Source organism: Ostrinia furnacalis, unplaced genomic scaffold (assembly GCF_004193835.3).
Source record: "Ostrinia furnacalis isolate ACB-3 unplaced genomic scaffold, ASM419383v2 OfSCF2709, whole genome shotgun sequence".
NCBI lineage: Eukaryota > Metazoa > Arthropoda > Insecta > Lepidoptera > Crambidae > Ostrinia > Ostrinia furnacalis.
In genome coordinates this window covers 201,739-221,373 of record NW_021132948.1, presented here as the reverse complement: position 1 = coordinate 221,373, position 19,635 = coordinate 201,739, and the positions used below count along the sequence as shown (strand labels likewise).

The 19,635-nt window shown below is 38.9% G+C and overlaps 1 protein-coding gene across 4 annotated transcripts in view; it reads left to right on the top strand.

The window, feature by feature from the left end:
- Positions 1-942: 942 nt before the first annotated feature.
- The window catches only part of LOC114356281 (SID1 transmembrane family member 1-like), a 30,370-nt gene continuing 11,677 nt past the window's right edge, over positions 943-19,635 (top strand). Inside the window, exons 1-14 of one of the 4 annotated variants that reach the window (XM_028309369.1) lie at positions 943-2,110; positions 3,874-3,943; positions 5,645-5,747; positions 6,459-6,560; positions 7,285-7,397; positions 11,426-11,532; positions 12,057-12,144; positions 12,836-12,919; positions 13,763-13,878; positions 14,693-14,820; positions 16,055-16,147; positions 17,290-17,410; positions 18,020-18,095; positions 19,427-19,591. In XM_028309369.1, coding sequence (XP_028165170.1) covers positions 2,001-2,110; positions 3,874-3,943; positions 5,645-5,747; positions 6,459-6,560; positions 7,285-7,397; positions 11,426-11,532; positions 12,057-12,144; positions 12,836-12,919; positions 13,763-13,878; positions 14,693-14,820; positions 16,055-16,147; positions 17,290-17,410; positions 18,020-18,095; positions 19,427-19,591 — 1,476 coding nt within the window. In that variant the 5' untranslated portion in view covers positions 943-2,000. Of the gene's footprint in view, positions 2,111-3,873; positions 3,944-5,644; positions 5,748-6,458; positions 6,561-7,284; positions 7,398-11,425; positions 11,533-12,056; positions 12,145-12,835; positions 12,920-13,762; positions 13,879-14,692; positions 14,821-16,051; positions 16,157-17,289; positions 17,411-18,019; positions 18,096-19,426; positions 19,592-19,635 lie in introns of all 4 variants that reach the window. The other 3 variants (XM_028309367.1, XM_028309368.1, XM_028309366.1) reach the window with 3 other exon arrangements.

The following is a 19,635-nucleotide window of genomic DNA, read 5'->3' as shown; positions in this document are numbered from 1 at the left end:
ATGTAGCTTTCGAACAGTGTTGTTATTGCTTTTTATGTACATTACAACTGTCTACAGCATTTTTGCGCACGGGTTATGCATAGCTTATTTTTATTGCTTTATGACCTAGAATTAAGAATAACAACAAAAAATTGTTCTGAATTTACTTTTATGTGTAAAAAATAGAAAAATTCATATCAATGAATGTATGAAACATGAACATAGTGATGATTCAATTTGTTGCCAAATATATTTTTTTCTTTCTTTCTTTCATTCTTTCTAATTATTAAAACATACCAAACATCCATTTAAGATTCATTCTCACAAGAGAAAATTTAAAATAGAGTCCAAATATTTATTAAAAATGAAAAGTTCTAATTTCCTGTCACGTTCCATACCGGTGGTGACAAAAGTTCCCAGAAATTTTTGGTAGTAGATGACCGCTGGGGAGTTTTGTCACCAAGATTTCACCAAGATTTTTTGTCTGTGTTTCTTTGTCAATTTGGGCGTGTTCCTTTACATGTATGGAGATTTGCTATTTTTGACATCAACGGTGGTAAATTTAGCGTTATCTGTGATATTTCTTTAATCTGTGAGCGTTTTGTGAGCGATGTAAAAAAATGTTGAAATGGAACACTCTCAGTTTGACTTGAGCCGTCAAATGTCAGATTTTTGAAGTTTTTATTTTTTATACAGGGTGTTTCTTGTAAGGTGTCAAGCCGAAGGCAGGTGATAGGTGAGGACTAGACCTATCGATTTCACCCCCATGTATGTTCTACGATTTTTCATAGTTTAGAAGTTATCGTCAATTTTGTGATTTTTCCAAATTGTATGACCCAGTAGGCTTTAAAAATTTTTATCTTTTTTTTGGGTCGACTTTTCTCAGATTTCTTTTTTTTTACAGATTCCCTATTAATTGCAGATTTTTGAAAAAAATAATCAACTTCCTATCTTTGATGCATTTAAAGCACCTGGGTTTGCTTCTGCATTGAACCCTGGTATGTCCAAAACGACAACAGTTAAAACACTGAATTGTTGGGAATATGTACTGGTCAACAGGCAGTGAGGAAAAAAAGGAATAAATTCGGGGAGGAAGAGCTTGACCATCGAATGTAAGGACTACCGTCTGAGTAGGCAACCATTTAGGGCCTTCAAGTGATGTAACTTTGCGGCTAAGCCGGCGAGACCGAATGATTGGACCAAAGCCTTCAGGAACTCTTAAATTTCCTACAATCTCTTCATGCGACCATTCGCAGGGAATGCCTTTGACAATGCCCATTTTGGTGATATTGTATGTTGGGATAGATAAAACATAATCATGTAATATAATTGGATTACACAAAAATGAGTTTGCTGCACCAGGTGTTTTGAATGTCACTGCCAATCGATTTCGCCCTATTCGTTTAATGCCATCATCCAAAATATTTTTTAAATTATTTCTGAATAGAAAATTCCCAAATTTAACGACGCCATTTTCAATCTATTTATTATTACGGGTGCGTTCCTGGTTAACCTGTCCCGCGAACTGTCTTTCATCGCGTTCATTGAATTTTTTTATTGTGTAATTTTTTATTTAATGTTATTTCACGTTAGAAAATTTTCTATCCCACGAGATAAGTTATTTTATGCGTGCAGACTATGAAAATAACTCAAAAATAGTGTTATAGATTATGCAGAAACATTAAAAACGAAATCGTTTTACTTCATTCTCAAAAGTTCGTTTAAAAATTATTAAGTTTTCATAAAGTTGATATTGTACGAATGTTAATTAAAAATCTAAAAGTAATTAAAACTAAATTCACTCAATATTTTGAGAAATAAATTAAAAACAATTAATAATAATATGTTGATCTAATTACGATTATGGTTTTAAATAACAGATGGCGCTCATTTGAAGTTTTTTTAACATTTCCTATTTGACAATGACAGCATTGACAGCAAATGTCATTTAAAAATGCAGCTTTGCTTGCAATTTTGTGCATTTTAAAATTTAAATAAAATTAAATTTATCTTAGGAAATAATGTACTGTGTCTTAATTTTCTTGGCGGCGCTATCAAGTCTAGCGCAATGCTCAGACACGGGCATTGTATCTGCTAATAATGAGACGAAGAGGATATTTGTTTATAATACGTAAGTTGTTGTTTTTATCGCTTGTTATCTTCTCAATATCATGTTCTTACGTCCTAAAGGTAGCTTAATTAATTTAAGCAACTATATCAACACTTAGCAAGTAATTATATCAAGTTATTTTAATTCAAAATAGGAGAGAAAGGGGAATCCCCAGCATGTAAAACATGCATGACTCACTCATTACACTGCACAACAAAATTGCAACTTTTGGCTGATGATTGACTTTCATTACATGATGTTTACTAATTTGACGTCGCTGATTCTGAATCTGCCGTCCATTTTTTCGTAGCAGCTCTTGTTTACGTGTTATAGCTTTCACTCAAAAATTGCTAAATTTCAGTCTTAATTCGCCGACAGTTCAAAAAATACTATGTTTTCTTTGTATAATTTAATATGGTAGCATTAAGAAGTGTTTGTGTGAATTATCTAAATCAATTTTGTTTCATTTGCGGAGAGGATATGTTTTAATAATCCGTTTAAATGTGACAAAGTTCGTAAAATTGGCTTAAAAAAATTAGTTTGGGGACCCAGTGGAAATGAAAGATAAGCCTTGAATTCCGCAAAAGGCGTGGAAAAGATGCGTTGAGTTTTTACGTTTATAAACAAATAAGAATATGTGTAGATTTAGGGACGAAACCGCTATGATCTGAAAGGAACCCTTGAACCATCGCGACGACTGTTATTTTTATTTTTGAACAAAAATGGTATTAACCAAAAAATTTTGAACTAAATAGTAATTCCTTGCATACGTTTGGCATGTACACGTATTTTCAAGCCTAAGAAGTCACCTGAACCTCATGTTGATACTTCACATGAGGATTTTGAGGCGAAAACTGTCAGTGTGGTAGAGACTTTGAATGTGACCCGAAATTTTCAAAACCATGTAGCCAAGATGGTTTAAACGATCGTTTTAGAGATTTAGGATCTTCAAGTCTTCTGAAAAGACATGGAATGAGTTATTTTGGCATTTTAATTTTTTTTTTGGAAAATCCGAAAAAATCTTGCTATTCTTACACATCGAACAACGTATGAGTCACTTACAAACATGTTTTTTTTGTTGGATGTAATATAAACATCGAATTACACTCTCTTCGCAATCACCTGAACAATTTTATCACAACTCTTAAGGATCTAAGTGAAGAACATGGCGAGCAAATCCACCAGGGCCTTCGTACGATAGAGGGACGCTATCAGGGCCACTGGAATGCACACATGATGGCTGACTGCTGTTGAATCATTCAGAAGAGCTGTCTGCCTTCACCATCAGCAAGGAAGTCAAATAAAAGAAAGTTTTTTCAACTTAACAACTTCATAAAATAGGATCATCTCTAAAAAAGAGTGTTTTTTTACAAAAAGACCCAAGTGTCATATTTTTTTAACCAGAGCTGATACAGATATTTCAATCACAGATTTGAAATCGTCATTAAAAATTGGACTAATATCATGTAACATAACCCAATCATCAGAAATGCTGTTGTGCAGTGTTATCTATCAATTTATGTCTATCTTAACTTAGTACTTCGTACTTACAAATTGATAATCAAAGAAAAATATGATGGATTGGATTGGGTTAAAATTATAATTTAAGTAAGGCCCTAATACATAAATTATTAATCATAATATACATTATTATCAATGAACTCTCATACTTACCCATAAACTCATAAAACTTATTTATTTATGCATGTAGGCTTATAAAACATCATTGCTGGATAATTTATTAATCGTTCTACCTCTAAAATTAATGTTTGTATCTTTTTCAGATATAAGTATAACTCGACGATCCACATTGTCGTGAACGACACAACCGAACAGTTCTTAGACTTCTATGAGGTGAGTAATGTTTCTAATGAACTATTCTACAAATTGGCTTAACGGTATAATGTAGTAATTGTTGACATTAGTAGAATAACAAAAAGCCAAATTTCAGAAGTAATTTAACAAATTGGTAGACAGTACAGGTTAAGAATTACTTCCCAATACGACACTACTTATTCACATACATTGCCTATGTGAGTAGTGTCAATGTAAAACAAGTAAAAATGGTAGTTCCTATTAAACTTCCAAAAAGTTCATATACAGGGTGTATATTTTGCTTGTACGAGTATGTATGGATCAATAAAAAAAGGATTGATTCTAAGGCTCAAATGCAACAATTTTTTACTTTCCCCATGAGAAGGAAGTTCAAATCTTCAAAAAAAGTTTTAGTCTAATAGGTTGCCGATTCGTTGTCCCACGCTCGTTTCTCCTCCCCGTTCCGCTTCTCTCCGCTACTATTACGATTCTCCGCTCCGCTACCGATCCGCTTTTCCGCTTAGCTACCATTCCGCTTCTCCGCTTAGCTACCATTCCGCTTTCCGATTCTTAACAATCATAGTATCACAATCAGTAGTTCAACTCTCTCTGATAACAGCCAGCCTGTAGGCCTAAGATGCGCGCCGCGATAAGCGGTTATCACACCATTTTATCGATTTTGCCCATCATACATTTTGACGTCGATAAAAGTTATCACGGCGCGCATCTTAGGCCTACTGATATTATCAATAGTGTTGGCAGGACGACACGCGTGCACGTGTCCCGCAACGAAAGATTACTAATCCTTTGTTTGTCACTTGTCGTCCGCTATGCACTGCAAGGAAGTCGAACCTTCACTTGGAACTCCTATGTTCTTCTGATTCATTTCGTTGCGGGCTCAATGACAGTTTCCGGACGGATACGACCTGCAAGCCTTCAAGAAGAGAGCGTGTTTTCACCTTAAAGGCCGGCAACGCACCTGTAACGCCCCTGGGTTTGCAGGTGTCTATGGGCGACGGTAATCACTTACCATCAGGTGATTCGTCTGCTCGTTTGCCTCCTGTCACATAAAAAAATAAAAAAAGTTTAACTTTCCCCCGGGACAAACTTGACCTTCACTGGTTGGGTTATTGGCGGTCAAACTGTAGATCCTGGCTACACAGGAGTTGCAGCGGTGGCAACAGTCCCGAAGGCAATTTAGCTATAACACTTGCAGAAGTTGACTTCCGCAAGCTGTCACCGATGTGTATATCTTGCGGAGTTTGGCTTGCCACAGCTATTTACACAATAGCAAACGACTTGCGGCATGGGCAGGCCCCTCACTAGGTGGACCGACGATCTGGTGAACGTCGCTGGAAGAACCTGAATGCGGGCAGCGCAGGACCGGCGTTGTGGAAATCTTTGGGGGAGGCCTTTGCCCTTAGTCTTTGTCTAACTCCCTGCACCCCGCACTTCCCTCGACCAAAGAGTGGTGGGGCGAGTCTTCGTGAATGAAACGATCTATATCTTGAAAATTATAAATAACTTTTTTTTTATACAAAACAAGGCAGGTATTTGACCACAATCGCACCTGATGTTAAGTGGGATGCAGTCTAGGATGGTACATATCTGCCCTGTAAGTGCCTATTCACTCTCGCCTTAAAAAGGCTCGGATTATAGTTTTCGGGAAAGAAACTTGAAAAAATCGAACTGCCTAAGGCTATCTATATCTATATCTTGATAACGTGCCATTGTTGGCAGGACTCCGACACGTGGCATGGATATCCGACGCGCGTGCACGTCTCCAGCAATGATACCATCAGCGGCGAGTACCCGCTCTTTATCACCGCCACGCAGCAGAAAGGTACAAAAACTAAGAAAGGCTGAAAACATTGAATTTTCTGATAGATCCAATTAATTCTGTAACCTATTACTGATACCGTTTGAAAGAGCTCGTGAAGCACTTTTAGGACCAGTAAGGGGGCGTCCATTAATTACGTGAGACGTTTAGGGGGGGGGGGGTCAAGAAACCCCTCTCTAAATCTCACGTGGGGGAGAGGGGGGGGTCTCGACAAATATCACGTAATATTTTTTTAGCAAGAAACTGTAAAATTAAAATAGAAATTTTACAAGTTTAACTTATTTCCATTGTAATTACGCATTTTGAAAAATCTCACGTGAGATTAGAGGGAGGGGGTTGAGAAAAATATCATGAAATCTCACCAAGGGGGAAGCGGGGGTTGAAAAATAGCCCAAATTGTCTCACGTAATTAATGGACGCCCCCTAACCAGTTGTTTGATATCTACTAAATAAAAATAAGTCGGGGTTTCCTCCCTGACGCTATAACTCCAGAACGCACGAACCGATTTCCACGGTTTTGCATTCGTTGGAAAGGTCTCGGGCTCCGTGAGGTTTATAGCAAAGAAAATTCGGGAAAAGGGGGTAAAACAGGATCCACGCGTACGAAGTCGCGGGCGGCCGCTAGTCTTAAATAGTTTAGAAATAATCGAGTGAGATCACTTATCGTTTCCACCCTGTATATGTTCCCTGTGGTGACGTCATTATTGTTTTCAGGAGTATCATCATGGGAACTGCCTTTGGTAGTTGCCACGAAGACGGCTCGGCTGCAATTCAACGACGTCTCACGCACTCTGTGCCCGCACGACGCGGGGCCCAGTAAGTTCGCTTATACTAGGTCCAGCAAATAGTTCACCACATTCGAAAATTTTACCAATACTATGTTAAATTCATACACATACTCACTCACAAATTGGGTATTAAATACAAATAGACTGAAACCAACTTATTCCCCAATACCATAATTTGTCAAATCAAGCCATCAATCATAGGTACACAACACACTGATACTTTAGGAGGCTCTCGGCTCATGGCGTTCTATCTCGCGGCCAACGTTCGAATGCCTCATAGGAATATATTTTTGTTATGCCGTACGACTCCCCGCGTTTCTCAGGTGTAATTTGATAGCGAAATCAGCGTTAATCCTTTCGTTGCTAACAGACGGTAATCCGTTTCGTTTTCAAAAAATTTTTTGGTATCAGACTGTTTCTCTTTACTTCGAAAATTAATTTTAACGAAGATATTAAAACCAACTCCCAAATGCTTTATTAATTTATTTAATTAACAAGAATTAATTAATACGAAATATAATACCAAGATTGATATTCTCACCTTTATGAGGTCGTCGGTCCACCTTGACATCCTGGATGCAGGCCGCTACCAACCGGGCGACGTGGAAATGATTGGGGGCGGCCTATGTTCAGCGGTGGACGTCCTGTGACTGAAATGAAATGCTGATGATGATTTATATTCTCGGAGTCGGTGCCGGCCTGCCAAGTAAAAATAAAATTTAATGGCTTTAAACATTAAACTACGATTTCAGATATAACATCAGTAAACCGGCCGTTCCTCCAGATAACCACTTCGAGTCCTCAAAATGTATCCGCTACCATCAAGGTTCGGCGAGTGAGAGATTTCTACGTCGAGGTTGGGAAGGTAAGGTGATTCTTTGGATTAATTCGTTTCAGCTGAAAGACGCCCACTGCTGGACAAAGGCCTCCCCCAAGGTTTTCCACAAAGAACCTTCACCAGATCGTCGGTCCACCTAGTGGGAGGCCTGCCCATGCTACGTCTTCCGGCTCGTAGTCGCCACTCGAGAACTTTTCTGCCCCAGTGGCCATCAGCTCTACGAGCTATGTGACTGCCACTTGATTTTAGCGATTCTGCGGGCTAATATTAAGCTTTGGATTAATATTAACTTTTCATTATTTTGTAGACAAAAGTAAATGTTTATCTAAAAGAAAATTATGTATTCTATTTATTCAACAAAATATTAATGAATTCAAAAAGAAAAGTGATATTCACCAAATTAACACTAGAAATAAAAAAAATTGGCTATACCCGCTTTTAGACTTAATAAAGTGTCTGCCACTTTTATGGGACAAGGTATCCATTTTTATAACAAAGTCCCTGATAAATATAAAGAGCTACCGTATAATAAATTTAAAGGTATAGTTAAAGATCACATGCTTAAAAAAGCCTATTATACAACTCGAGATTTTCTTAAGGCTTGGTATTTCTGCTAAAGTAGGTATTTCGCGCTGTCAAAATCTGCGCGCGCAATTCTTCGCCGAAGACAGCGCGCCAAAGAGCTCCCGCCACAATTTCCAGCTACACAGTATAGAAAAATACGCAGTTGGTTAGGTTAGGTTGACTTCCTTCCCTTCAAGCGTCACACTCACAACACTTTCTAATACAAATCATATCCAAGTGATACAAATTAAAACACCTTTCAGACTTTTTGGGAATATATTCTAAAATCGAATAAATATAAAATATAACTGCAGAACTAAGCACGGTTCAAAGTGGCCGTGGCGTCGCCCAATCTTCTAGAAGTTCTGCGCCGGCTTAAAGAATTTCAAGATTACGTCACCCGACCTATCCATAGGCCCTTGGGAGCTTGAGCGATTGGAAAAACATTTTATGATAAGTTATTCTTAGGAGCGATTATTTAGAGCTTGGATAATAAATTATAGTTGTTGCAATTCACGAAGCTTTGCATGTGGTTAATAACATTAATCAGTAAACGCATGAATTTTGTTCAGTCTCTTTGTTTATTAATAAATAAAAATATCATAGTAAAATTGCAGAAACATATTTGTTTGTATTGGTCTGGGTGTTTTCTATCTATAATATGTATGACGTATGTACGGGGTTCTGTATCGAAAATTACTATGAGCATCACACGCGGTTACCTGCATACCTCTGTGCACTCATGGGAGTTCAAGCAGAGGTCCCTAGAGTTTGACTTTGAGCTTTGTTTATAGTCATTACGAAGCAGACTGATGGGAAACTGCACTGTCTTGAATTCGAAAGGGAAATTTGACGGTGTTAGGGGAATTCTAGGAATAAATACAGTCTCCTCGTTGAGATTGAGACATTTCAATTTGAGATTTCACTTGACATTGAACACAATCTGACATGGAGTTTTCAAACACTTGTAAAAATAAAAAGTAATTAAATCAAAGGCACTAAGTAGTATTGATATCAACTTCGAAGAAAATGACTGCCAAAATTACTTTCTACCCGTTCCACACGTCTTTCATGAATTATATTAAGGAATTGTTAAACTAAATTTCAAGTAGATTGAACCAAGGAATCACTTTGTCCCATACAAACTTTGCCCCCTTTTTTCACCCCCTTCATTTCATGACCCCATTACGGAAAATATTTTCTTATGAGATGCCTACGTCATACAAAGAACACACCTTCCATCATTTAGGTCTCTACGATATCCGTCAGTCATTTAGGACAAAGCATTTTTATTAGTTGTCCCATACTCTATCGTTCCAGGTATGTCATTGACAGGAGGGCGCTACTATCTTAATGGGTTATTCATTAGTCCCAACTTTATGCCACTTGACATTTCAGAATTTGACTTTAGATACCTAAGCGATTTGACATTCGGAGTCTTTTAATGAAATCAAGTTCTGAAATAACTTGAGGTGTTGTACCCGATCAAGCTTTTCAATGCAGGACAGTTAAATAGTTTTATTATGAAATTCTTCTCTAAGTCTTAATTTGTCAGAGTAGGTAAAGGCTCCATGAGAGCAAAATTTAGCTTTATAATAGTTTTTAATTTTTTTTTTGAAATATTTGACGCCTTGTAATCTCTCGTTAATATAGGTACACACAAATAAAGAATGTTAGACTTCGACTTTAATAATTATGCTCTTACATAATTATAAATAAACTAGCTTTTCGCCCGCCGCTTCGCCCGCGTGTAATTTTTCGGTTTTAATATCTACCTTTTACACTCAGATATAATGTGGCTTTCTATTGGTGAAAGATTTTTAAAATCGGTTCTGCAGATCCGGAGATTACTCCTTACAATTTAACAAATACACAAACACACAAACTTTACCTCTTTATAAATTAGATTAAGATAGGTAATTTGAAACCCTATTTTGTTTTGTTCTTTTTTTTATTTGAAATATTTCACAATCCAAACTAATATTTACTATTTAGCATTTACTTACAGTAAATAATAGTTTAGATTGTGAAATATCCTATCCTACTAATATTATAAAGGCGAAAGTTTGTATGTTTGGATGTTCTTGATGTCTGGATGTCTGGATGTTTGTTACTCTTGCACGCAAAAACTACTGAACGGATTTTGTTGAAACTTTAGAGTATTATTGTTTATAACCCAGATTAACATATAGGCTAACTTATGACGATATGTGACAAATAAATTTCAATAAATAAATAAGACGTGTCTAAAAAGCGCCATTAAATATTCATTCGGGGAAAGCCGTGAAACGCCATCTATCAACATGATATCTAACGGGGGTAAAACGAGGTCCACGCGAACGAAGTCGCGGGCGGCCGCTAGTTTATAATAGGTAGCTTTCCCTCCGCAACCTTATTGGTATTCCATGTATGTGTCTTTTAACTGATTTCTGTTAAACATTTCATGTAAAATTTGTCCAGTTATAACTCCATTTACATCTGCATCTGTAAACAAGGGTTCATGTTCTCCAGTCCAGATGCCGAGTAAACAGAATCTTCTTTCAGTGACGTGCAGCTGCCCCCATATTTGACCCACTGACCTAATTTTTTATTATTTTTTGTATCAGTGTGCTCTTCTAAAGAGTGTAAGACGATTGTATGTAGGTACTATTAAAATGTAATTTTAACTCATTGGTTTTGTCTCATATTTGACTAATGTACTATGTATCATGAGTAGAGTCTTCGTTTAAAAGGATGCAAACGATTTAAATTTCAATAGGTAGACAAAATTGATAATTCTTAATTATGTCGTTACATTCCCTCTAATATGGTCGAGTGAAGCGATGGCTGGTTCACTCGTCATGTCTGTGAACAGGCGCTGCTTTCGGGGACTGGTCAATCCAAGTTATTCAAATTTATGTATGCGAGTCATTTCTACTAGTATCTTAATATGTAAGTCTAGATATTAGCACGTCACTACCTTGTTTAATATACTACGCAATCTTGTATACCCATTCTTATAAGATACACCATACAAGAATGCATGGTAAATTCAGTGAACTGCTCCTGAATCGAATGTACCTACTACTACTATTTATATTTATTTATATTAACCGGCAGACAGTGGTGACTGAGTTTGTTGCGGCGCTTCTTCTCAGCACTTGCCAAATGTTAGTCTCGAAGCGCTGGTAGGGTAAAAAGATTATGAGACATGTAGAGGCTCCTTAAGAGCAAAATGACGATTTGTAAGAACTATTTATTAGTCTAAACAAATAAAGAAATTTTGACTTTGACTTTGACTTTGACTATGAATTTTATAAATGGCTAACTCGCATGAAATACTTTTGTAAACCGTATAAATATTGATTTTGTTTCTTACGCTACTTTTCAGCTCTGATACACATTGTTGTCCCAAACTAGTGTTAGATTTAAATTGTATTGTAACAGACAAGAGCTAGTATGTAAAATGAGTTTTATGGCTAATACACACAAGGTCTAATATTGCTCTACAGGACGTGGAGTTGCTAGTCAAACCAAGCACACCCAAATACTACTACTTCTCATTTGACTCGTCGCCACAGAATGTCTCGGTTGGGGGCAGGAAGGAGATGCTGCCGAGGTAGGTATAGTTTAGTTTTCAAATTCCTCGAATGTAACATTTTGTTTTCTATAGGTTCAACAAACATCAACACATCTTACTAATATTTTAAATGCGAAAGTTTGGATATCTGGATGTTTGTAACTCTTTCTTCATGCAAAAACTACTGAACGTATTTTTATGAAACTACAGTATTATTGTTTATAACCCAGAATAACATAATAGCCTATAATTTATGACGTTCTGTGACAAACTAAATTTCACGCGGGTGAAGCCGCGGGCAAAAGCTAGTATTTCAATATAACATTTGGGTTACCCTGGAATAAAAAAAAATTAAATCTATTTTAATGTACCATTTGGTTTTCTTGGTATCAACAAGTTCAAAAATCGATTTTAATGTAACATTCTGGTATTACACTACTAGATACAATATTGATTAACGTTATGGTTACATTTTGTTTCTCTAAATTCATAAACATCAACATAGATTTCAATGTAACGTTTCGTTTCCCAAGATTGTTAATGTAACGCGTTGTTTTCAACAGGTTCAACTACACAATTCCGAAGAGCGTGATACTTATCATAGAGTCGGATGACGAGATCTGCGCGACAATCTCTATACAGAACAACTCGGTATGTCTTTTGTACCCTTTATAATGCTACCGTATTTTGAACATAAAGGGTAGGCACATACCATTGATTTTTCGTCGGCCGATAGTTTAGTCGGGCAGTTGATCAGTATGGGCATGTATGGGAGTGCGCACACTACGCCGATTCGATTGGGCCGATTCTTCATACAAATTAAAATCGTTCACAACTATCGGCCAACTAAAAATCAACGGTGTGCACCTACTCTTAGTTTAAAGTCGAATCACCATCATATCATCATTTCAGCCACAGGACGTCCACTGCTGAACATAGGCCACATGATTTTCGTAATAACCGGTTGACAGCGGCCTGCATTCAGCGTCTTTTATGATTAAGATCGTCGGTGCATCTTGTGGGTGGACGTCCTACAGTCCTAAGGCATATCAAGCTGCATTTTATGTTGTTATGTAATTTTTAGCGTTAAGAGTTGCATCTCAAAGTAAATTGAAAATTATAAATAACTTGAAAAAATCGAACTGTAAGGCTGGAATCAAACCCATGACATTGTCGAAACAAACGCTGGCCGTAACAGCGTGTTACACTTGAAAATTTCGACGGGTTCATCCAGTGTCTCATCACGGGTTCATCAAGCGGAAGGACGTGGATTCGATTCCCGCCTTAGGCAGTTCGATTTTTTCAAGTTATTTATAAATAAAATGTTTTCGATTCCTTTTAGTGCCCGGTGTTTGACAACGAGCGAGACGTGCTATACCAAGGGTACCACCTCACAATGACCACTAAAGGAGGGATCACACTTACCGTGAGTTCACCTTCACAACCATAAAAATTAAAAACCCAAACCCTCGCTACTGTTCGTTGTTCAAGTGTTGATAGACATTACACTATCGTTATGTGCATGTACACGTACACACACAAGTAAAGCTCAGTCGCCTTCGTGAGTTGCAAGAACTATAACTATCTTTGGAACTTAATTAATTTTAAATTACCTGTACATTATAATTTTTGGTTGCATTGTAATTGAAAAAAGTAGTTTAATTGAGTTGACAAAATAGTGACATCACTGGCTAGTATTGCCATACAAAATCTTTGGGAGAGTATCGTTTTAACAGTCTGTTTTAAAAAGTACGCCATTTATTAATTTCAAACTTTCGCGTTGCATAATTGAATTAATTTTAACTGGTTTTAACGCGATACGCGGATAGGTAATATTGAAATATTTCCTGTATTTTCCTGACGTTTCGACCGGGTCGAATTAAACTAATTCGGGTACGCCAATGAGGGCTATCGTTTTAGCGCTCACCAGTTAGCACCATTGTAGAATAAGCTCCTGTCACTTGCTAGTAGCGAAGACAGTGGCACCAACTGGTGAGCGCTAAAGTGGTAGGAGGACTATCGCATTTGCACTCATCAAGATGGCGCCACTGTAGAGTAAGGTCCTGTCACTTGCTAGTAGCGAAGACAGTGGCACCAACTGGTGAGCGCTAAAGTGGTAGGAGGACTATCGCATTTGCACTCATCAAGATGGCGCCACTGTAGAGTAAGGTCCTGTCAATCGCCAGGGGTGCCAACTGTTAAGTAAAAAAACGATAGCCCTCATTGATTGGTGGTGGCAAATACCCTATTTTGTCTCACCTTGTTCCAGCAATCGATGTTCCCGCAAGGCTTCTACATCGTGTTCATAGTGCGCGAAAACGACGAGGCGTGCACGGGAGACGCCGTCGCTCAGAACTATCTCGAGAACAGGACCAAGAACTTTAGGTAAATATCGCTCGGTGGACCGACGATCTGGTGAAGAACGCGGGAAGCGCCTGGATGCAGGCAGTGCAGGACTGGTCTTTTTGGAAATCTGTGAGAGGCCTTTTGGTTAAAGCTAACGAATGAGGTGTTTGCAATGAGTGAATGAGTTAACAGTTGGTACTAATATACCTTACCCTACAGTGGCGCCATCCTGGTGAGTGCAAATGCGATAGTCCTTCTACCTCTTCAGCCTAGTAAAGCCCGGTCGCCGAGCACGTAGAATTTCGTCCAATGACCCCAAGCTACCCATCCTTATCGCTCGCGCGTAATTATATTGCTGTCGCGTTCACACTTACTGCGGGCGCCCGTCGCACAGTCGCGACAGCAATATAATTAAACCCGAGCGATAAGGATGGGTAGCTTGGGGTCACTGGACGAAATTCTACGTGGTCGGTGACCGGACTATTAGTGTCACTGTTTTCTAGCAAGTTACATTGACCTTCTCTACAGTGGTGCCAACTGGTGAGCGTAAAAATGATAGAACTCATTACAATGATAGTTGCTATGGTTACTTAAGTTGGTATGTCGTGATTTCTGTCAGTTGTTGCCACCCCAGATAAAGAGAGGAGAGTGTATTAATATAAGCAGCAAAAATAAACAATTAAAATACGAATGTGTCTAAGTAAGATAAGATAAGATAAGAAAAACTTTATTTGACACAAAAAGAAAAAATAAAAAATAGAACAAAGGGACTTAAAACTATACACGCATATTTTTGTGTCAAAAAGGCGCGGTGTTAAGTGAAAAATATTTTAATTTTTATCCCTCGTTGCAGATTCCGCGTGATAGCGACCATATCGTACAAGGAGTACGTGATCGGCGCCGCCGCCACGTTCGCTCTGACGCTACTGGTGGCGGCGCTAGTGGCGCTGCTGCCGTTGACGTGCAACTGCCGCGCTACTGGTCAGTAAAGAATATAATAGGAATCTATACTAATATTATAAATGCGCTGCTTCTTCTCAGCACTGGCCCATTTATTGTCCTGAAGCAGTGGTAGGGTTAATATTGGGACGTGTAAAAGTGCTTTTTAAAAGCCTATTTGCAAAAATAAATGAATTTTATGATATTTTTATGAATTTTAATGCGAAAGTAACTCTGTCTGTCTCGCTTTCACGCCTAAACCACTGAACCGATTTTGATAAAATCTGGCATAGAGATAGTTTGAGTCCCGGGAAAGGATAAAGGATAAGGTAAACTGGTCGAGAATGCTTTAGTGCATTAAGTTCGCCTTATGTACAAATTTATTTTGGCATTAAAGTTAAAATAAATAAATAAAGGACATAGGATAGTTTTTATCTCGGTTTTTGAAACAGGAACGCGCGCGATAAAGATTTTCTGTGACAGACAAAATTCCACGCGAGCGAAGCCGCGGGCGTAAAGCTAGTTACGTGATAAGGTATAAAACCTGTGTAATTAAAATAAATAAATAATAGGAATTGTTTATTTGGCATTTAAAATGGTACAAAAAACAGCGTGCCAAAATTATTTATTCAGGCAGAAATAAAAAGGTACATACAATGCAAACCAGCTCCAAAAGAAAAAATCGTAATCATCATATATTCCAATTACCAAATTCACAACAGATTGTAAAATTTTAATGGCACATTTAGTTTTTCTTAGATTAAATTAATTTTGTCACTGTTTACTTTTTTTATGTAAATTTATATTTTTCACAACAAAATAATGGTTTGCCTAACTTTATGTGTGAAATTTAATGAAACTTAATTGGTTTATGTGTTGTCTTACTGCACCTAAGTTAAATTATATTGTAACTATATGTTTTTCAAAAATAAATTAAAAATTGCAACATTGATATCAATGTAACATTCTGTTTTCTCTAAATTTAACTACAGTATCAATAATTTCAATGTAACGCATTATTTTCGCGCGTATCACGTATCGGATTTACGATACATTACGCACGTTTTTTAATAAAAAAATATGTACGAGTGTAACGAAAATATTTTCTATTTTTAGTGCATTTCTGTTGGAGTCTTTTGTTAATTTAGTGCCAAATTTGACACGTGACGAATTTAAGGCCGTCTAGCATTTTCTACCATTTAACATTCGGAGTGAACATAAAAAACTTTTCTGTTCAATTAATCGTAATTCAATTAACTTTATTTTTTTCCAGAAGAAGTGGTAGTACTAAACGACCCCGGACCGTCGACGTCTCGTGACCCGCCCGTGGCCGCGCCGGCGCCGATACAAGACGATGACCAGGACGACGGTATCTATCGTACGCACCCGCCCTATACTAACGTGTGATGTAGCTTAATAATGTACCAACAAATACACGTCACTAGGTCGCTTCAAATCCGGCTCGAAGGACCATGTAAACCTTCCCATAAAGTGTTTAAACGATTGCTGTTGCTGTGTGGAGCTTCCGAAAAGCGACTCAATCGTGGTAGTGCTAAAGCCCGGTCCGTGAGCACGTAGAATTTTGTCCAATGGCCCCTAGCTACCCATCCTTATCGCTCGCGCGTCATTATATTGCTGTCGCGACTGTGCGACGCGCGCCCGCAGTGAGTGTGCGAGCGCGACAGCGACATAATTACGCGCGAGCTATAAGGATGGGTAAGTAGGGGTCATTGGACAAAATTCTACGTGCTCACGGATCAGACTATTGACGACCCTAGTCCATCCGCGTCTCGTGATCGCCGCCGGTACAAGACGATGATGGACGACGGTATCTATCGTACGCACCCGTCCGATACTAACGTGTGATGTAGTATAGCGGCACGTCACTGTAGATGCAAAGCTTTGAATCCGGCTCGAAGGACCATGTTAAACCTCCCATAGCACTTCTAGTACCCGCGAATCGAGACACGTTCGTATTCACATACGATGTTTGCTAAGTGAAGCAGCAAATCGAACGCACAGCGTTGAATAGAGCTCTGTGATTGGTTCGTGTGTCACCCTGTGCGTCCACGCGCACTGTAAGACCTCATAGTAATCTTTGTGAATACGGGCGACAATGTTACAGAAATACAAAGTTTGACACGTGCTTTTTTCAGTGACGAAAGTTGACAAATTGTGAAACTGCATGACTCATACTGGTCATAGTTCGATTCCCACAGAATTCAAATATGCATGTACCTAATAGTGTTTTGCATGAATAATATGTATTAAAGCAACAAGCATTTCAGTTGTTTGGAGTCCGTAGGTTAATACAAGTTTTGCTTATAAATTTTAACTAAATGGCGCAGTGTAACGTCTGCTGACGATCCGGTTTCTGTCCGGTTCGGCGTCGAACCGATTCGTCGCCGGATCAGGTGGAAATAGGCTCGTCGGCGGCACATTTCCGGCGCTAAGCCGGCGCCAAACTGGACTGGCTTGTTAACACGCCCTTACACTATGTTGGCGCTATAGTTTCAGACTCCATCACGGACTCGATCCCGGAACTCCCAGTATGGGCGGCGTTGAGACAACCGCTAACACTCGCCGGGCTTTCACGCTCTACGCCGAGCGCTCACTCCGCTCGGTCCAACAGGTAAGACTTATTAAGATTGGCGCCCTTTGTCACTTGGCGCCCATTGCCATGTTGCCACTTGGCGACCTTTGCCATGTTGCCACTTGGCGCCCTTTGCCATGATGCCACTTGGCGCCCATTGCCTCTTGGCGCCTTTAACCAGTTGGCGCCCCTTGCCACTTGGCGCCTTTTGATACGATTCCAATTGCCACCTTTTATCAACTGGCGCCCTCACTAATTGACACGTTAACTCTGCTAGGTTTAACAGGTAGATAGATATTTATTTGTCTTAACACAAAACTAATTTTGCAACTTGTCCCATTTTGTGCCCTTTGCTAATTGGCACCCTTTACCATTTCGAGCTATTTGACGTCGTTTGTGATTTGGCGCCTTAGCCACTTTGCGTCATTTGGCGCCCTTTCCCACTTTGCGCCATTTGGCGCCCTTTGTCAATCTGTGCACTTTACAATTTAGCGCCGTTTATCATATGGCTTTGGCGGCCTTTTCGTTAATAGCAATTGCCTCACTTTACTACTTGACGCCTTGGCGCCCTTTGTAAGTTGGTGCCCTTTGTCATAAGGCGCCAATTGCTATTCGAACGAAAAAATGTTTGTTTCCATTTATCCACAGGTATTTCTGGAGCTCTCTGACGGTGGCTGTGGTATATGCATTGCCGGTTGTGCAACTGCTCTTCACGTACCAACATGTGAGTATCTGGGGGCACGGCAGTGCCCCCACCAAGTCGAGCAAAAAAGCGGCACGGCCGTACCATCCTTTTCTCGAAGCAATTCAGGCCATTTTCGACCGCCTGTAACTTCGTTGTGGATAAAACTAGAAGGCTGAATTTTCATTAGCTAAACCAAGTCTCGCAACTCAGTTGTTCTACGGTAAAAAGTTGTGAGATCCATGTAATACCAAGTCCAGGCCAGGAAATCTTTAACGTTTTACATAAATATATTGACCTGGCCATCGCATGAAAACACGTGTAAATTAAATTATTTAGTGCGATGGCCAAGTCAATATATTTATGTAAAACGTTAAAGATTTCCTGGCCTGGACTTGGTATTACATGGATCTCACAACTTTTTACCGTAGAACAACTGAGTTGCGAGACTTGGTTTTTTTGACAAGTATTGTTTTTGATGGGATACAATTATTGTAAGGGTATTGATTGGATAACACACAAGGCATATAACTTGTCAACACTAACTGACTGTCAAGAGCTCGCCGCGCCATCTTGAACTTAGTTTATTCCTCAAAAGGGCCGCCATCTTGTTTTTTGAAAAAAAAAAAACATAAATAATTATGCACTTTTTCGGGTTGTCACTCCTCCTCAAAACACCTGAAAAACAGCCCTGTGAGCTTAGTATGAGTTTAAATCAAACGTCGTCACGAGTGACTGCGTAAGAAAGTGACATTAAATGTATGACATATTGTACAGCGCCCCTAGCGGAAACTTTCAAGAACTAAAATTTTTATAATTTTTTTTAAGTGCTCACTAGTGACGACGTTTGATGTAAACTCGCACTAAGCTCTCTGATCAGTATGAGTGAGTCGGAATCGTTCTTTAGTTGGATGTGTCACACTACACTTCAAGAGTAGAGTTCAAGCAGACAATCTATACTAATATATACTAATATTATAAATGCAAAAGTAACTTTGTCTGTCTGTCTTGCTTTCACGTCTAAACCGCTGAACCGTATTTAATGAAATTTGGCATAGAGATAGATTGAGTCCCGGGAAATGACATAGAATAGTTTTTATCCCGGTTTTTGGACGCGCGCGATAAAGTTTTTCTGTGACAGACAAAATTCCACGCGAGCGAAGCCGCGGGCGGAAAGCTAGTTTTCTATATTTAAAAAAAAAATGTTTTTCAACTGGAAAACATTGGGGGAGGCCTATGTTCAGCAGTGGACGTCCTGTGGCTGAAATGATGGTGGTGATAGCTATAGTTTGAGACTCAGCGAAATTAAGTTTTTTTGGAATCCCAGTTTTTTGATTGTGTTATTTAACCCCTCACCTTCCATTTCTCCACAGATGGTATTCCAAACGGGCGACCAAGACCTGTGCTACTACAACTTTCTGTGCGCGCACCCCGTGGGCTCGCTGTCGGACTTCAACCACGTCTACTCCAACGTGGGTTATGTTGTGCTCGGGCTGATATTCATGGCGCAGGTGCACAGGCGGCGCGGGCTGCCACAGGTGAGATACATGGGTTAACAAGGGACAAAAGTTGGTACAAAAAA